The following is a 17,477-nucleotide window of genomic DNA, read 5'->3' on the forward strand; positions in this document are numbered from 1 at the left end:
AGTGGTAAATGACAATACTGTATGTTAACGTCGAATCGGGAAAAATGTATTTTGTTTTTCGTCATTGCATTTTTTTATTCTACATCCATTTCTCTATCTGAATCATGAACTTCTTCAACAACTCGCGATTCCATCTGCTTGAATTTGGAGGATACCAATGACATATCTTTTTCTCCATCCAACTGTGTTGCTAACTGCTTCAATCCAGCTGCTGGGGACCGGATTAGACCCATGTTCTTGGTGACTTCATAATTATCGCTTCTTCTCTGGACTTCCTTTGATTTACTGTGTCTGTTGTTGATGTGCAATGCTTGACGTCTGCAGCGAATGATCTCAACCTTCTTCATGGCTTCCACAGATTTCTGCCACAAGTCCCGATCATACTTTACAGGAACATTTCTCCTCTTCTCAAATTCGAAAGACGGGTCGATGGCCAGATCTTTGCCTGCAGATTTACGGAAAGCCTTAGTCCATTTGGTCTTACGAGGGTTCTTCTTCTTCTTGAATGCATTCTTGCATTTTGACCTACAGAATCTGAAAATCTAGAACGCAAACATGAGTTAGAAAGTTTCACGGCATAATTTATTTAAACCTTCTCACCTTGCAGTCATTTCGAACAAAAACCATTCCATGGCCAGGCCATATATTTGACGAACAAAAGTAACATTTTTCGATACGCATTTTGACGGAAGAGCAACCACACACAACGTGGTTTTTCTCTACCTCTATTTAGTGAAGAAGGACCGAGTAAGTACTACGGATCAGCCAAGAACCTACTTCTAGCCACGTTTTTGCGGGCGTAGATTGTCAATTGTTTTGTCCTCTGGTTTCGCCGCCATTCCGCCAATCACAATTTTGATAAGACATGGAATTAAAAAAAAAAAAACCTAGATTGAGTAAACACATGTTAAATTTTAACATCACACAATTAAAAGCGCAGGACATTTTAATGTTGTTCCACGCCGCATCTCTGAACAGAGCTAGAGGGAGGCCTATAGCCCTTTAAATTCTTTGGATATTTACGACCTCCTTTATTTACACCGCATACACATCTTATCGTTATCTCAAGCCTTACCTTATTATCTAGCTACGAACTTTCAACGTTAACAAAAGAAAATGTCATTTCCATTTCGTTTGCTGTGTCGAGTTTGACCGTTCTGTATGATGGTCACACCTTACAAGTGTAGAAATATTCAAGAATTATTATGGATCTTCTACTGGTAACATCTTGAAACAACACTAAAGAGTAAAAATGTGTTAGTTATTTAATATTACAAATCAAGTCATTTAAATATTTCTTTAAGGCTTTAATAGATAAATTCCGGCATGAAACATCACGCAGAAGAGCGATTCAATTTCCTACAACAAAAAACTACGATTCTGTACAATAGGGTACTGCCACTAGGATAACGTTTAACCGTTAGATATGGCCAGAATTATGCTTAAACCATTACTTCGATGCATCTTCCGTAAAATAATGAGGATGGGGTTCTTACGGCGTCTCCTACTTACTTTTACGGTAGTGGGGATATTCATCTGCACAGGATATTTTGTAATGCAATCAGATTTTTACGTCAGATCGGTTAGTGTCGGCTTACCAAAATGTTTAGAATCACCTTTAAAAAATAGCAAACATTAAAAACATTTCTTTTGTTAGATGAACCATCCGGTGATAAATGTCTCGGGTTCTGATCGTGGTAGATGTTGCGTAAGCATCCATAACTCCCTTGATATTTGCGGCAGACCGGATTGTTTATGGAAATGTCCCTTGTTCGAACCTCAATTTCCACTCCCTCGACGTGATCAAGAGAAAGCATTTTTTCATGAAACCTCAGGTGTTCGGGCACTTGACTTCCGCCAAGCCTGTTCTGTTGAATCTCTCGCAATAATGAACCCACACTTGACCGTCATTTTGCTAATGAGCGGGAAAGATATTGATTGGAATTCAATAACTATGAAAACGTTGGGAAATTACGAAAACATAAAAATCTATAATATTAATTTAGGTGATTACTTCATACATTCGCCTTTTCGACAATGGTATTTCTGCTCTACTTGGAATTACGGTTCATTTGCCGTGTCTCATCTGAGCGACGCACTCCGGTTCCTAACACTGTACAATTACGGAGGTTACTACTTTGATTTGGATATAATAATGGTTCAACAAGTGACACGTTACCGAAACTTCATCGTGGCGGAAAACGAGAAAAATTTGGCTGCTGGAGCACTTCACGTTGATTACCTCCATCCAGTTATCCGCATGGCAGTGGAGGAGTTCCGAGAAACATACAGGTGTGTACACGAAAATTTCCCAAACTAGATGATTTAACTGTTTTCTTTACTTCAGAAAGGATATTTGGGGTCACAATGGCCCATTGCTGCTGACTCGCGTAATGACAAAATGGTGTTTGACGGAAAACATTGCCGAAATGAATTCTGATAGCTGCTACGGTTTTGAGATTCTTCCTCCAAAGACATTTTATCCAATCGAATGGCCTAAATGGTTGAGATATTTTTTGGAACAAGATATTACGTGGGATAATGACACAATTGGAATTCACGTATGGAACCAAAAGAGCACTGGCCAAGCAGTTTCAAAAACTTCCGAACAAGTATACACCAAACTTGCTCGGTCCCAATGTCCTTCGATTTTTGCGATGGCTCCTAATGTGTTTTGATAGTTTGTATTTCTATAGCGGTAGAACCGTCTCTCAACATTTGGTTTCCTAATTCTTATTTTCAAGGTTCATTCTTCAAAGAATACAAGTTTTTCTTAAATACATAAATGCATTGCGCTGCGACTAAAAAATGCCAGCAAAACTTTCTAGTATCAGCATATCCATAATTGTTGTTGGCAATAGAAAATTACTGAAGATCCATCAGCAATTAACAGATTGTTTTTTTTTTTTTTTTTTTTTTTTTTTTTTTTTTTTTAATGTAAAATTAGTATTGCTCTTGGTTTAAGATGCATTGTGAATCGCGTTTTGAAACATGAATATCATGGTTGAAAAACATTTGAGGCAAGAGTGAATGTAAAAACTGTTATAACCTGAGGTTTGACTGTTCACTCAATGGGGAGTTTAGACCAGTCAACTGGTGTTTTGTTTTGTTTGAGCAAAAGTTCATTACATTTTGAAAAATGTTTACATCCTAAGAATCCGCGATGAGCAGATAGTGGAGAGGGATGAGGGGCATTCAGCAAGTGGTGTTTTTTCTACAAAAAAAGAAAAGAAAAAAAAAACATTAGTTAAACATGAAGTCGTAAACAAATGAATTGGTTACCTTGTCTACTACTAAAGCTTTCTTCTGGGCATATGCACCCCAAAGAAGGAAGATAACACCTTGGCAGTTACTGCTAATCCACTGGATCACGGCATCCGTCAGAGTTTCCCAGCCTTTGTCTTTGTGCGAATTTGCTGCGCCCGATCGGACCGTTAAGCCAGCGTTAAGAAGGAGCACACCTAAATATGTAAAATATCAATAAAAATTTTGCGTGACTCTTATTTGAAGATTAAGACAATAACGTTATAAACTGTGATTGATTTTTTTAAATGTCTACCTTGTTTTGCCCATCCAGTGAGATTACCATGTTTAGGAATATTAAAACCATCAATATCTGAAGCCAGCTCTTTAAAGATGTTTACCAAACTTCAAATAGTTTTGCAAAAATTAGACACAGTAGTTTTTAAAGTAAAAATTTTAAATATTACCTTGGGGGAGGAGGAACTCCTTTCAAAACACTGAAACACAAACCTTTTTATGAAACAAAAATGTAATGTCAATTCTTTATCTTAAAAGCCATAAAAGTAATTATTTTTTACTATACCATGAGCTTGACCAGGACCGTGATATGGATCTTGACCAATAATAACAACTTTGATATTTTGAATATCACAGAAATGGGTCCAAGACCACACAAGATGTTCTGGAGGGAAAATGGTGGACTTTAATCTTTCAGAACCCAGAAATTTACTAAGCTAAAAACAAAATAATGAAGGTAAATGAAAATAATTGTTATTCAAAGTTAAAAAAGAAGAAACATGTACATACTTCACCAAAGTAGGGTTTCTTAAACTCTGGCTCAATTGCTTGAAACCATGAATGACCAATACTATGGTGTAAGGCACAAGTATTCTTCACTTGCAATTTTATTTTCGCCAACAAGTGGTTAGTGCCCATTCTTTCTTTTTTTTCAGGAGTGACTACTTCAGTCTTCTCAACAGATTTTTCTCCAACAGGCTAAAAATGAATAGACTTTAGAAAACATACCAGGCACGTATACACAGAACAAAAAAACCTACTTTGTTTTCAATTTGAACATTCTTGGCTTCAGCTGTCTCATTGCCAGACACAAGTTCTGAGAATGTACGCTTCACACCTCCACTTTGAAGAGGTTTAAAAAAATGAGTCAAAGGTTTTTGAGGCGGCATGATTTCTGACTTCAAGAAGCGACTTTAGTTCATTGCAATACCAAACACCGAAGTCAAAATAATCAGGCGCGAAATTCACCTTTGGACCAATCTGAAATGAATACATTTAAGGCCACCTACAGCAGAAGAACTTGACAAGATTGAGTCAGAAAAAAATTCCCTGGTTAAAGGAAGGGGCGCTGCCGCTGCCTGAAGAAGAGATTGTCAGCCTGGCCTGGTTATGTAGGAAACATCCGCATTCATTTGTTTTTTTTTTTAGTAAGAGGAGTAGTGAACACTGAACAGCTGTACTCAGCCCTCCTGACTCAGCTTGTGTCAAAACAGAAGATATCAACAAATCTAAAGAATGTTAAAACCAAAAGCTCTTACTCAAGTCTTGTCTCAAGCAAACACTGGCGGAATCTTAAGCACTTTGTAATATGGCGTGATACATTAAAATTGTTAACGATTGTTAGTCATTTTTCTTTATTTATTATCTTAATTTGTTATGCAGGCTTTTAAATACGGAGGGGGCGTTGCTAGCTTACAGGTGAGAAAAATGTGATACAATGTTTTTCATTTGTTTATAGTGTTTAAACAATTTTGTGGCTTTCAAGTGGTTATGGGGACAAGGATGCACGAGTGACAGCAGCGATAGCTAGCAACATTTGGTCAGCATATGCTAAAAATGGGAAAGTTGCCTTCAATGAAGATGTCCTGGAATGTGTTCTTCTTGATTGCATGGTATTATTCAATTTAAAGTTTAGTAAAAACAAATATTAATTTTGCCAATGCCTTTAAAGGATGGGAAAGTGGTGATTGCCCAAGTTGCTAATTTACTTCTATGTCTCTATGCTAAAGAAAATGTGTGTTTTGGAATGCTTCATGCTAAAGCAAAGGCATTGGCAGACTATCTTGATTCTCCTCTTCGCCAAGTAGCAGCATCATGAACAATTTTTTACAATACAAATTTGGATCTCCTAAAATTTAATGTAGCTGTGAAGCAGAGTTGTATTGCACTTGTGAATAAAAAGCAACACTTGTGAACAAGAAGTGTCAAAATGGCTGCAACGTGGATAAAATCCCACAAGGCTGGTTCTCTGCATAAATTTAGTTCAGTATTTGGTTCCTGGTACAAAAATCCCATAGCATATTACATTCTCAACCCTTTCTGCTGAAGCACCTAAATAAAGAAACAACATTTTTAAATGTTTCCATCAGTAGTAAATTGCAGATACTTACTTTGGCTCTATCAGTAGGCTCTGTTTCTCTTTCTCTCTTGTCACACTCTCTTGATACAACACACAGGAACTCTGAATGGTCTTCATTCCCATAAGAGTACTGTGACCCAACATTTATTAGCTATATAAAAAAAAATTAGAATAAATAGTCAGTAGTAACTAATAAGATTGTCTTGTGTGTACACACCTGCTCAAATTTCCATCCATCAGACATAGTTGAAACCATTTGAGTTAATTCATCCTCATGACACTGTAATACACGGTAAACTTGCTTCCTACTTTCCTTCTGTGGTACCTCATCTCTTAGTCTTATTTTATCTCTAATTAACTGGATGAGTTCAGTAATGTTATAGAATTCAGCTTCCTCTAGAATTCCTTCTTCAGCCAAGTTTTTATCAATAACTAGTTTGCTATGTCTCAAGAAGTTTAATATTGGTGAAAAATAAGTAGGGTCCCGATCAATCATGAAGGCACCTGTTTCATCCTAGTTTAAAATAAAGAGCATAATTTTCAAGTTAAAATTGAGGTTATATAAAGTAATACTTTATCTGAGGCAAGATTGTTGTCTTCTTGACAGAGTCTGAAGAAAAAAGACTTTGGATCTCTGCAAAGGGTTGTTCGGGTGGTAAGGAAGTGGTGACCCCCCACATTCAAACGTATCCATTCAGACTTTCTGCTGCCAACCCACTTTTCTGAAACGATGTTATTTGCAATCCCGTTCATCTCCGGACATTCAGCCATCTCTAAAATACATTTTAAAAAATCAATTAGTCGCGTTCAAACAACTTTTTCAAACAATAAAGAACCGTTGTTATCGACTGCTAACCAGCATATGGATTGTGACTAAAAGTCATCAACAATTCTATTCTTACACTCTCAGTCACGATTTGCACAAAAGAATCACCTACCAGTATGGGACTAAAATAGCGAGTTTCACAGATTCAAATCGTTCATTAACATTTGGTTTCACTAAATAAAAATTCGACGCACAAAAATGCGAAAATATACAACTTTGAATCGATAAAGATATCGATTATCGAAGCAGCCGTGGTGCCATCTAGAGGAGTCTCCTTCAATTGGGTTGAAATGAATGAATGAATGAATAATTATTTTTTTTTTAATTGAATTTGAAACAAAACATTTAAACAAAATTTAAAGATAATACATTTTAAAAATAGAATAGCAAAATATTCGATTTGAAGCTTAGGATTCAAAATGATTAGTAAAGTCCATGAAATACAACATTGGTACTGGCACTTCACGCCTCTCATAGTCAAAATCCCATGTAATAAGGCATCCAATCTGATAATCATCGACAAAAACTTTTAGCTTTTCCACCGACGTGTCCCGAATACCATCAACGCTTGCTTCGTGCCAAGATTGAGTCGATACGCTAAACGTAAAAGTTGGCTTCAATGTTTCTTTTTGAGAATTGATTAACGACTGAAGATCCCAAACGTTCACCCCTAACAGGAAAAAGTCGGAAGACCAACAATTCACGTGGCAACTAATGATGTATTTTTCGCCTACCAGTCTGTAAAAAAAAACTGTTAATTTTAGTGTTGATTCTTTAGAAAGAAACAACAAAACATTACCCAATGGTTTTGATATCTCCATCGGTTTGATTCATTTGGCATTGTCGAATGCATGTTCCAAGTTCGATGTCCCATAAACTAAAGGACAAGAGAGTAAGAGAGTAGCGTATGAATAACAGGCAGCAATTACGCTTTTGCGCGAATCTTACCTGATTTGTTCACGGCCAGCAATAATAATCCACCGATCGTAGGGTTGAAAACTTTTAATAAAAGCTTCGGATTCGGCGATGGTATTAATCAGTTCAAGCGAACTTGCTGATCGAACTTGAATCCCTTTATTATTGCCACCTTGTAGGTAAATATAGGAGTCATTCATTTGAACTCGGCGCACATTAAACTGGTGAATAGTCTGTTGGTGCGTTATTTTCCACTCTCGAGGCGACATTATCTTCCGCAACGAGAGGGTTTCGTACTGACAGCTGTTCTATAAGCGTAAATTGAAACGCATTAATGATTCACTTAAAAGGTAAATTAGAATTATGTTAAGTTACGTTGGTAATGCACGACAACAGCGTTTTTCCTGATGGACTAAACCGCAAGTAACTGCAATCCACCCTGCTTGCCATGACGTCCTGAGCGAAGCTTTCACAGTTTAATAAGGCTGGATCGTCTATAAGTTTGTGAAGCTTCCACATTCACCACTGTTCTTATTATTGTGGAAATGATCAAAATTAGAAGTATTCTTACCAGTTCTTTTGTTTTCATACAAAATACGAAGATTTTTCCACGATTGCATCCAAGAGCAAGATATTCGCTAGTCAAATCGATAGATTTCATCATAGCTCTGTGACTATCGACTCCAATATCGAAAATCTAAAATTCAATCAATATTCAGCAAGCTCTAAATGTATGGAATTTACAAGTGAAGTTTCAGTTATTACACTTTCCGACTGCAAAGTCCATCTATTAAAGATCTCGATCGTCTGGGGACTTTGACGTGTTACGATGTACTGGTCACTCAGTTTTACTTTGAAATTTAGATGCTCTACAAATCCTGCATAAGGCAATTTTTTTACCCGTTGATAGGCCGTCTTTGTTATCCAGTTATTCTCCAGAGACTAATTGAATAAAAAATTGGTGTTAAAATTGATACTTATTTATGGGTTGACCGATGTCCAAACCTTCAAATTATCCCGGATATTTCGATAGAGATCAAGGTAAAATTCTGAATAGTTGTCATCCTCTGTCGTCTCGGTTGCAAAACCTTTCTTAATCAAGACTTTGTACATTTTCTTCCAATGTACCTAGTGAAACCTTAATTAGAATTGAAGGAAAACCTATATGATTTTGAGCAAGTAAAATTTTACGTCTTTATCAAGAACAATTTTCCAAACTCTTGCATTGTCGACTGCCTCTTGCCATGGGGGAGAGACGGAACGTGCGCTGAGTAGACCCAGACAATCTACATTCTGGAATATTCCTTTGGCAATCAGATCAACTGAATGCAAACAAAATAGAGTATTTAAAAACAAGGCTCATGTAAATTGATTAACACCAAAATATGTGCAAAAGATGACAAAAGGAAAAAAATAAAAGATGTTTTTGTTATCTGAATACTCTAATCCCATGTTAAAGGGGCTCAGTATCCATTAGCTAGAATTCTCGCGACTGCCATGAAATTTCTAGATATTACTTTAAATTCGTAATATTAACAAATATACATTGCTATGTTCGGTTTCGGTATGACAGACACACAAGAGTTTGCCTTATAAGGCGTTATGAACGAACAAAAAAACGTTCACGTTTCGTACCTCGAAGAAGAGAAGTGATATCGACGCTAGTACCTCCGTCGCGTAAATTGTATGCACAGGCATCCACAGTATATTCCTGTTGATTGACGATCATTTCATTAGTCAGTATAAGTTGTCAATAAACTTAAACAAACAAGACAGAAACTTGGCAAAACACTGAACTGATTCTCGAACTGTTTATAAATAGTCGTCAGTCCAACGTTGCCACGAAAACGTTTTTCTGTTCACATTTCTCGTTTAAAAAAAAACGGAAAAATCAAACAAAACCATCGTTGGTTCTTTTACTTATGGGATATTTAACTCACTAGATTTTGTTATTTTGTTATTTTGCAGTTCTGCCACAGTGATAGCTCTTAGTCTGCGGTCTGGTTTTCAGTTTTAACTTTTAACCGCGATTAAAAAGTCTTCCGAAAAAAAAACAATAATAAACGGAATGTATTATTATTATTATTTAAATTGCAACAATTTGATAGACTTTTATTAACATTACATTACCCCAGATTTGAAAAAAAGTTGAAACGCATGTTCAACCTTCGTTTCAAGTTTCAACACGCCAAAAATCCCCCATCAACCGGAAGAGTCGTTCCGTGAATCATGGAAGCTCTATCGCTAAGAAGAAATACAACTGCATCCACTATTTCTTCAACCTCTGCATAATAAAATAAGGTAAGCAGAAGTAGTAAAGAGTAATACTAAATTCAGTGTCGCATAATGGAACATACCTGCAAATCTACCCAAGGGGATTCCAGCAAGCATAGGACCTGACTTTAAGGGATCTGACCAACCCTAAAATCAGATGTTTTATTCATTCAATTGGTCATCAAATACCTATATAATTTCTCTTCATCTTACCATTTTTCCCATTTCCGTAAGCACAACTGTCGGATTCACACAGTTTACTCGAATCTGTTGCAGAAAAAAAACATGAATAAATTTCCAAATAAAAAATGAATAAATGTATCCTTACTTTATGTTGCCCTAACTCAAGAGCCATTACTTTTGACAGCATGTCAAGAGCAGACTTAGTGCTACAGTAAATAGCATGATCTCTTAAAGCTGCCTGGGAAGCCTACAAAAATTAAAATTTTTAATTGAATTTCCGTGGAGATTTAATAAGGCAGCATGTATCCATTTGGATTCACAAATACCTGGGATGACACATTTACAATTGATCCTCCTGTTTTATTTTCAATCATTTGCTTTACTACTGTTTGAGAAACATTGACAACAGCTTTAAGATTGACATTGAAGACCCTTTAAATAAAATGATAGTTAATAAATAGGTATGTACATTAACTACATTACGTAACAGGTTTGTGTACTGCATACTTATCAAAACTTTCACTCTTGATATCCAAAAAGGACTCCAAGATTGCAACTCCAGCATTATTGACCAACAAATCAATGTGACCCAGATCTTTGACAGCTTTTTGAGTTGCCTCCCAGTCTTCAAGGTCTACAATAACAGTAAGGATTCCAGGAGCTTCCTCTTGTAATTTTCTTAAATTTTCAGACGTCTTCGATAACGCATAAACTTTAGCTCCATGTTCAAACAATCGTTTTGCAATGGCTCTTCCAATTCCTTAATAAATAGTAGTGGGGTTGAAAAGGCGATTAAGACTTTTATAGCCATAATGGGTGCCACGACCAATTGCCTACCTTGCCCTGCACCAGTAACCAAAGCTGTCTTTCCTGTGAATTGTATATCCATACTCAAATAGTGTTTTAAAATGATAATTTATTGAACACTGTCAAATCAAAATGATTTGACTGTGACTGACGGGATCATACAAATATAAGGTAAATAAACAAAGCTGCGCAACACGCCTGCGTTGCCCAATTTCACTATTTGTGAGTATGCGGGGAAACGGGAACAAAAAAATTCCAAAAGAAGATGGTTTTCTGACAGTGAATACACAAAGCAATAATGGTAAGCAGACTGGGTAACTGTATTTTTTTTAAATAAATCATATTCCTGCATTTACTGACGTATCGCTTCTCTCGGCTGACTGAAATTGGTAGAGAATGAAAAAATAGGAGAGTGTCGTTCCCACTATCTACAACAAATGACAAAAACTTTTTATTGCATTCTACATTAGAAATATTAAGTTGCGAATTAGTAGACTAACCTGAGGAATGATTTTTCTGCTTATGGGATAGAAACCAGCCGCATTAATTTGAGGGAAAAACAGGCTTGTTTGCTCCGCGAATGCGTTCGTCTACACATAAAATTTTCCAAGTTCAGTGACGCAAAAAAAATATAAAATTGTAATGTACCAAAGATTTAAGGGGTTCTTCCATTTCAAGTTGCATACGGATGAGTTTTCTCAAAACTGAATCGGCCTGCATTTAACAACGAAAATAGTCCAAATAATCTAACCCGAAGATAGCGACTTATTTTAATTTATTCTCCATTGTAATATTGTTAACGTACCTTAAGGCGGATCAGGTCCGCTGGGTAACAAATAAGTGAAAGATTAAAAATTTGCGAGCACGCAAAACCTATGTCCAGAACTGATCCAGGCTCTTTATCAGTTCCGAACAAATAAAATGATGCGGTAATCATAGACACAAAATGAAAGGACAGAGAAATTCCCATAAAAAAGCCGAAGCAGTGGTTGATGTGATCAACCGTCTCACACACAAGCGCATGTCTCCTCTTCAAAGTTGACAAGCGATTATAATAGTTCCCGTCTGTTGTGGTATTCTTGAGAAGATTAAGGTCCATTCGGATTGATTGATGTGCGTTTGATGAAGCGTAACACACGACTGAAAATAGAACTATAGCCGTGATGGGATAAACTTGCGAAAAAACAGACACCAAGGAACAAAACAGAATCAAGAATGATGATCCATATTTGGAATGGTGATATAGATTAGTAGCTAATAACGAAGTATGCTGAAATAATAATAAAAAAAGGTTTTTGAACGTCAAGTAGCTAAAGACATATTGTTTTATGCTTACCAGAAGAATGATCCAAACTAGACCTAAAATAGAGGCTTTTCGGATTCTGTCGAAGAAACTGAATTTCAAAAATGATTCCAAATTTTGGAAAGTTTCTCCCAACAAATTCCATCGAGCCCGAAAAACGGACAAAAAAATTACGTGGGTTGCAAGGCTGTGAACAGCATAGTTAACATAATCCATCGCCGTGTTCCATGAAAATGTATCGGAATGGTAACTAGTTTCAATGGTAAAAGTAACAGATATTTCCTTGTGGTTATCGATAATGTAGCTTAAACATAGCAACTGAATGGACATAGAAGTTAAAAGAACAAAAAGGGAATACAAAACAAAACACCGAGAAAATTTCTGTTCACTCGACAAATCAATACCCAACCATTTTGCCCAAGTGACAAGAGGTTGAACACTCCATAACCAGCCCTTTTCAACTGCTTCCTCACTTACAGTTCTTGTCGGAACCAACATTCTACGCCGACTACTAAATAATAACAAAAAAGTTGTAGACCTTAATGGGTCTTTTTGTTTGGGGGGGGGGGGGGGGGGGGGTTGCACTTGTTAGATAATCCATTAGTGATCTTACAAATTTGTGACGAATGACAACGACAAAGAATACACGTCAAAAATGAATGTACACCTAATGACTCATTCAATCATGTATGATAATAGTAGCGTATTTCCATTTCATAATTGCTTGATGCGCGTATTCTATGTACCCTTTATCGTTCTAGAATGACGTGGAAACTGAATACGTAATTAAGCATAAATTCTATAAGGTAAAGAGCGCATTTAAGTGAACTTTCAAATACATGATTGCGATAATGCAATAGTATAAGTGTCAACGAAAAGACTTTTTCTCTGAAGAATGAAACTGACGGAGAATAAAGTAGTACGTCAGCGTCGTTCCAATCATCTGAAATTTACAAACCTTTTCAATCAGTTTGACTTCTAAGAAAAATAATAGATCACTTACAGTGGGAATTAATTTTTTACTGACGTTGAAGAAGCCAAGAGCGCTTATTCGTGGTGAGTTTAATACTACTTGCATGAGGAGTTCATGGACCTGAATAAGCAAACCAGTCTAATCAGAAGCTAAATAAAAAATACCAGAAACTAATTAACAATACCTGTTTTCTGCAATGATTATGTCTCGGTTCGATTCTTAGTCGAATAAGTTCTTTGAGTACCCTCTCCGACTAAATAACGTTCAAAAAGATTTATCAAAGTTAATTTACTCATTAAAATTAAACAAAAAATAAATGGCAAGTAGTACATACCTGAATACGTACGCGATCGGAAGTTGTGCAAACGACGAAAAGATTGATGAGAAGAAAGAAGAAAAACGTGATTTCAGAAGCCGAGTTGTTCTCATTAGTTTTGGCAAACCAGTAAAACGACGCATTAATGATGGCGACGAATAAATGTGGCACGATGAATAGAAGGCTCCAGCCGAAACAATGGTGAATGCTGTCGACAGTCTGGCAAGCCAAAACGTAATAGCGTTTCAGGAGAATAAGGTCAGCATTCGGATGCAGATTAAGAGCTTGTGGATTTTTCCAGCCATTCAGTTTCAAAGCGATAGATTGAAAGGAAATCGATGAAGCATAACTGGCAATAGCGAACAACGTAATTGACAATACGTGATAAATCTGGAAGAAAACTTGCGAAAGTGCCAAAAATTTTATGTTGAATGTGGTCTCCGTATAAATATTCGGAACAACTCCAATAATACTCAAACTGCCAACCTGAAATTCGATAAAAAGTTAAAGTAAACGTATTTCAGTATGGAGATTATGAATTTTGTTCTTACCCCTAATACGATGCACGCTAAACCGTAGTAAGAACAGCGTCGTAATTTGGCGTGAAATTCCTTGTAAAATTCGGCGTCGAAAAGTGGAACCAGCAATTGAAAGGCATCACAGAGAGAGGCCCATCTCTTTTTGATGCAAAAATACATAATCCAGTGGGCGCCAAAACAGCCGATTTCAAAATTGATAACATCGATGACTACATTCCACAAGGCAGTCGTAGATTGGTTTCCATCCTCTCCAAAAAAAAAACTGGTTATTTCACTCAGCTGACCCTGGAAAATCTGCACCAAGTTCAGCGTGAAGGCTGCGTGGATCATTAAAGAAATAACACAGAAGATCTTTTTCCATTTTTGACGACAGGAATTTTTTGATGGAACAGTCAAATCAACTCCAACCAACATGGAAAAAATGATTATTGGATGCAAACTCCAGTTCCAATACTTGCCAGCCGATCCATGGTTGACTGAAACTGTCGTTTCACTTGTTTCTTCGTTCGCTCCTACTGTTGCTGCTCGAATAGGCATTATCAGATATGCAACCTGATCTAAACGACGTGACTGCAAGCACTAAAAACATTCCAACTACGTAGAAATACACTTAACGATTGGACTGATAAATCTAATTGCGTGAAAACGGGGGCATTATTGCTGTACCTAAATTCGGCACTCGGTAGAAAACCAATCGGTTAAGTGCTGAGTGCTGACGTCAAACCCCGTTCCATTCCGAACAGTCCCCAGCAAAGCAAATAGTAAATTTACCAGTTGACATTTTTTAAGGGCTGCCATCATCCTGATGGGTTCGTGGAGAATTCTGCAACAAGAAAGAAGAACATTAAACATTCTGGGAAATTTAATACGAGATAAAGAAATTACGATTCGTCGACGCTGTGGATGAACTCGTTTCCTTCCTTGGGAAGAAATGTGATACCTCCCGTATCTCCGACATTTTGATTGAAAAATCGATCTGACGCATCAATCGCAGAAATTGATGTATTTCTTTTGTTTTCCAGCAAATCCCACTTGCACGCAAACACACACACACACACACACTCTCACACACACAGCGCGTGACTTGCAGGGTAAAAAGGAATAATAATAAATTGTAACGTTCTTAGAACTTGATGGGAGATGCGTATGGGGAGAACCTGTCTACAGTTGTGTGTGCAACTACAAAAAGGCAGCAATTCAGCAGCAAACTCGTTCGTATCTCTATCTAATGTTGCAAAAGAGGGTAAAGGAGAAAAAAAAAACATCAAGTCAATCAGAAACTAAATTATCGTTATCATAGGAAACATACGAATTTCATCATCACCGAAACGAGAGACGCGCAAACTATTTTTAAAATAAAAATGAAAGTGAAAAAAAAAGGTTGGAGCAGAGGAAACAACGAGGACAGCATTTGTTGAGGTCATTTCTCAATCAAGAAAATTAAAGAAAAAAAAAAGAAAATAATCAAAGCATGGTGAAAACAAGACCAGATTTTTTCAAGAATCCGATTTCAATCGATCACACACATTTACACACGCTCAGGTCTGAAATATATAATTCAACTTGAAATTCGACGTGTTGCAAACGGCGATGTTACTTCCACCTTCGTTTGGAATATAACTGCTGTCTTTCTATAATTTGTTATAATGTTACCCGGAGAGAGGAGGAAATAGGGTGAACATTCTTCAACTTGACAAGTAGAACAGGTTCCTAAAATAAACGGGGGGAGTAATGATGGCAACACCATCTTAATGGATTATTATTATTCAGCAAGAACACAAATGGCCTTTCGCTTGTGAGGGAGACCCCGAAAAAAAAAATGAAGAGAAAAAAAAAATGCGAATCTTTGTTTTGTGTCTGTGTAGTAGCAGCAGCAGCAGCTTCGGCGCAATGAAGTTCATACTTCGTCCTTTTTGCATAACGAGCTCGAAATGAACACAAAAGAACATTGGGGTTGAAGGTGAATTTTCAAATAGAAGGGGAAAAAAAAGGCGCGCCGAAGCGAGAAATTTAACAAAACAAATGAGGTAAGGATTTTAGAGAAAAAAAAACGGAAGGGTTAACGTTAGATGAGAAAAAAATTATTTTGTTTAGCTATTGGGTTCGCTTGGTTTCCAAAAGCAGGATAGTTTACATCAGTCTCGAGCGTTTATGAGTGGGCGAGTCCATGATGACGTCGTGGGTGGGGCTGGCGGGAGCAGGTCTTTTATGGCGAGCAGACTCGTGGCTTATAAAGGCGCTCAGCTCGCTGTGGTTATGAACGGGGCTTCCTCGACGTCCGTTGCTTTTGGCCGACGAGCCACTATTGTTGCTAGAAGCCGATGAGGGTAGAGGCAAGCTGAGGGCTTCACGGAAAGCTTGAAGGGCTGGCTCAAAGTCTCCGGCAGACGCTTCCAGTGGATGTTGAAGGGCAGAAGCTCCATGATGCGATGCAGACATACCATCAGAAAGTGAGACACGTGGACGAGGCCCCATTCGCATTTGATGACGGGGTTGAGAAGCTCCAGAACCTGGGACACTTTTGCCAGTTAAGAATGCGATCAATTCCTCACGTCTGATGTTCCGACCGCGGCGCTTTTTGGCCCAAGCTAACATTTCTCTAGCTCTTCGCTGATATCCGGCCTGAATGCCAAGTTCGGAACTTCGTCTCAAGGCCTCTGTCGATTCTAAAAATTACAAGATAAAAATGGTTAGATTTTGAATTCCTTTTATAAGCCTCTAAAACTTTATGTTTACTCTAACAAAATATAATAAATCAATATTTATAGTTTCAGCTAATCAGTCATTCACCACACCCAAATTACATATACAAACCCAGACTACATATACGAAAAGAACAAAGAACAAAACATCTTTTACAACCAAGTCTGAAGGCTTTACACCCAGTTTTTGTTATTCCTGTATAGTTCATTATTGCACTTGAAATACAGTTATTACTAAATGATAATTCTTTTGCCAAAAAAAATCAAGTTTTAAATTTCTTGGCAGATGACTAAACTATTTTCTAAAAGAAATAAGTATAGAAAGTAATATGAAACTTTGTATGGAATTTGACTCTTGATTGATAGCCTAGACAAAGGCAATTGCGTTTTCCTTTTGCTTTTTTAGGTTTTTTTTTACAAAATCTCACCTTTGTATAGTGAAGTGATTGTGCCAGCTGCAGTTTGAAAAGGCAACCAGAGCACTTGAGGCTGGTTACGATCTGGAATGAACATAAAATATTAGTCAGCAACTGTTGTGCTGCAGTATAACCTCCGATGATCCTTACCTTTAAACAACTGTGCTACAGATGTGGCAGAGTTCTGAAAGAGATACCAAAGCTTTTGTGTTGATAAATCCCGTTCCGATAGTACAGCTTGATCAAGGTCGGGTTCATTTTCAAGTTCGATCTCGCACTGACGTTCCCAGTTGGAAATCCAAATGTCTGCGAACGGATCTTCACCATTCTCCATGGAGTTATTCATCTTCGTTTGTTAGTGTGTAAATATTGCGAAATAAACAGGTAACCACGTTTTTATAACAATAACGCTTGTTTTGTAAGGAATTCGAGCGCTATATGGATCCTATAATCACGTGAATTTCTTCGAGAGAACCCAGCAGATCTCCCCTACTACTCCATTACTCCAGTCTGTTGAAATGGTTGAAAGTTTTTCTGTGGACTGTGTGTTCCTCGCTCTTCCTAAAAGCACAAAAGGCTCTGATAAATCAACTGCAGAGTTGC

The 17,477-nt window shown here is 37.2% G+C and overlaps 7 protein-coding genes across 18 annotated transcripts; 2 read left to right on the forward strand and 5 right to left on the reverse strand.

The window, feature by feature from the left end:
• Nucleotides 1-24: 24 nt before the first annotated feature.
• On the reverse strand, nucleotides 25-761 carry LOC124327313 (probable ribosome biogenesis protein RLP24). The gene is made up of 2 exons (XM_046786312.1): nucleotides 601-761; nucleotides 25-542 (listed from the first exon to the last, which is right to left on the reverse strand). The coding sequence occupies exons 1-2, from the start codon at nucleotides 679-681 to the stop codon at nucleotides 75-77; spliced, it is 549 nt and encodes a 182-aa protein (XP_046642268.1). The 5' UTR covers nucleotides 682-761; the 3' UTR covers nucleotides 25-74.
• Nucleotides 762-838: 77 nt separating this feature from the next.
• Nucleotides 839-2,780, forward strand: LOC124327200 (lactosylceramide 4-alpha-galactosyltransferase-like). Of its 2 annotated transcripts, none has more exons than XM_046786159.1 (4): nucleotides 839-1,246; nucleotides 1,305-1,582; nucleotides 1,658-2,292; nucleotides 2,348-2,780. In XM_046786159.1, exons 2-4 carry the CDS (start codon nucleotides 1,427-1,429, stop codon nucleotides 2,676-2,678), a joined length of 1,122 nt encoding a protein of 373 aa, XP_046642115.1. In that variant the 5' UTR covers nucleotides 839-1,246; nucleotides 1,305-1,426; the 3' UTR covers nucleotides 2,679-2,780. The 2 variants fall into 2 exon arrangements, with proteins under 2 accessions (XP_046642115.1, XP_046642116.1); XM_046786160.1 differs by having other exon boundaries at nucleotides 1,315-1,582.
• A 173-nt stretch (nucleotides 2,781-2,953) lies between these two features.
• Nucleotides 2,954-4,595, reverse strand: LOC124327240 (uracil-DNA glycosylase-like). The gene is made up of 7 exons (XM_046786213.1): nucleotides 4,302-4,595; nucleotides 4,051-4,239; nucleotides 3,827-3,977; nucleotides 3,711-3,753; nucleotides 3,560-3,648; nucleotides 3,283-3,461; nucleotides 2,954-3,214 (listed from the first exon to the last, which is right to left on the reverse strand). The coding sequence occupies exons 1-7, from the start codon at nucleotides 4,428-4,430 to the stop codon at nucleotides 3,065-3,067; spliced, it is 930 nt and encodes a 309-aa protein (XP_046642169.1). The 5' UTR covers nucleotides 4,431-4,595; the 3' UTR covers nucleotides 2,954-3,064.
• Nucleotides 4,596-4,673: 78 nt separating this feature from the next.
• On the forward strand, nucleotides 4,674-5,473 carry LOC124327340 (ragulator complex protein LAMTOR2-like). Its single transcript, XM_046786348.1, has 4 exons — nucleotides 4,674-4,844; nucleotides 4,924-4,959; nucleotides 5,027-5,153; nucleotides 5,213-5,473. Exons 1-4 carry the CDS (start codon nucleotides 4,777-4,779, stop codon nucleotides 5,357-5,359), a joined length of 378 nt encoding a protein of 125 aa, XP_046642304.1. The 5' UTR covers nucleotides 4,674-4,776; the 3' UTR covers nucleotides 5,360-5,473.
• On the reverse strand, nucleotides 5,372-6,685 carry LOC124327301 (BTB/POZ domain-containing protein KCTD5-like). Of its 2 annotated transcripts, none has more exons than XM_046786300.1 (5): nucleotides 6,559-6,685; nucleotides 6,194-6,393; nucleotides 5,838-6,134; nucleotides 5,652-5,771; nucleotides 5,372-5,592 (listed from the first exon to the last, which is right to left on the reverse strand). In XM_046786300.1, exons 2-5 carry the CDS (start codon nucleotides 6,389-6,391, stop codon nucleotides 5,563-5,565), a joined length of 645 nt encoding a protein of 214 aa, XP_046642256.1. In that variant the 5' UTR covers nucleotides 6,392-6,393; nucleotides 6,559-6,685; the 3' UTR covers nucleotides 5,372-5,562. The 2 variants fall into 2 exon arrangements, with proteins under 2 accessions (XP_046642256.1, XP_046642257.1); XM_046786301.1 differs by having other exon boundaries at nucleotides 6,457-6,663.
• Nucleotides 6,686-6,796: 111 nt separating this feature from the next.
• On the reverse strand, nucleotides 6,797-9,400 carry LOC124327140 (F-box/WD repeat-containing protein 11-like). 3 transcript variants are annotated; one of them, XM_046786060.1, is made up of 10 exons: nucleotides 9,302-9,400; nucleotides 8,997-9,072; nucleotides 8,553-8,683; nucleotides 8,367-8,489; nucleotides 8,127-8,303; nucleotides 7,933-8,058; nucleotides 7,737-7,871; nucleotides 7,395-7,669; nucleotides 7,246-7,323; nucleotides 6,797-7,184 (listed from the first exon to the last, which is right to left on the reverse strand). In XM_046786060.1, the coding sequence occupies exons 4-10, from the start codon at nucleotides 8,472-8,474 to the stop codon at nucleotides 6,854-6,856; spliced, it is 1,230 nt and encodes a 409-aa protein (XP_046642016.1). In that variant the 5' UTR covers nucleotides 8,475-8,489; nucleotides 8,553-8,683; nucleotides 8,997-9,072; nucleotides 9,302-9,400; the 3' UTR covers nucleotides 6,797-6,853. The 3 variants fall into 3 exon arrangements, with proteins under 3 accessions (XP_046642016.1, XP_046642015.1, XP_046642017.1); XM_046786059.1 differs by having other exon boundaries at nucleotides 8,997-9,228; XM_046786061.1 differs by lacking the exons at nucleotides 8,997-9,072; nucleotides 9,302-9,400 and having other exon boundaries at nucleotides 8,367-8,499; nucleotides 8,553-8,629.
• Nucleotides 9,401-9,416: 16 nt separating this feature from the next.
• On the reverse strand, nucleotides 9,417-17,462 carry LOC124327185 (L-xylulose reductase-like). 8 transcript variants are annotated; one of them, XM_046786122.1, is made up of 16 exons: nucleotides 14,642-15,885; nucleotides 13,769-14,579; nucleotides 13,236-13,703; nucleotides 13,086-13,154; nucleotides 12,932-13,021; nucleotides 11,962-12,871; nucleotides 11,431-11,895; nucleotides 11,274-11,339; nucleotides 11,126-11,215; nucleotides 10,656-11,053; nucleotides 10,326-10,578; nucleotides 10,145-10,250; nucleotides 9,964-10,065; nucleotides 9,849-9,902; nucleotides 9,719-9,782; nucleotides 9,417-9,645 (listed from the first exon to the last, which is right to left on the reverse strand). In XM_046786122.1, exons 10-16 carry the CDS (start codon nucleotides 10,705-10,707, stop codon nucleotides 9,542-9,544), a joined length of 735 nt encoding a protein of 244 aa, XP_046642078.1. In that variant the 5' UTR covers nucleotides 10,708-11,053; nucleotides 11,126-11,215; nucleotides 11,274-11,339; nucleotides 11,431-11,895; nucleotides 11,962-12,871; nucleotides 12,932-13,021; nucleotides 13,086-13,154; nucleotides 13,236-13,703; nucleotides 13,769-14,579; nucleotides 14,642-15,885; the 3' UTR covers nucleotides 9,417-9,541. The 8 variants fall into 8 exon arrangements, 2 of the variants coding, with proteins under 2 accessions (XP_046642078.1, XP_046642077.1); XR_006915961.1 differs by lacking the exons at nucleotides 9,417-9,645; nucleotides 9,719-9,782; nucleotides 9,849-9,902; ... (1 more) ...; nucleotides 10,145-10,250; nucleotides 10,326-10,578 and adding exons at nucleotides 16,887-16,958; nucleotides 17,025-17,462 and having other exon boundaries at nucleotides 10,958-11,053; nucleotides 14,642-16,422; XM_046786121.1 differs by lacking the exons at nucleotides 9,417-9,645; nucleotides 9,719-9,782; nucleotides 9,849-9,902; ... (1 more) ...; nucleotides 10,145-10,250; nucleotides 10,326-10,578 and having other exon boundaries at nucleotides 10,717-11,053; nucleotides 13,236-13,501; nucleotides 13,599-13,703.
• Nucleotides 17,463-17,477: the final 15 nt, after the last annotated feature.

This window comes from Daphnia pulicaria, chromosome 2 (assembly GCF_021234035.1).
Source record: "Daphnia pulicaria isolate SC F1-1A chromosome 2, SC_F0-13Bv2, whole genome shotgun sequence".
NCBI classification, from domain to species: Eukaryota; Metazoa; Arthropoda; class Branchiopoda; order Diplostraca; family Daphniidae; genus Daphnia; species Daphnia pulicaria.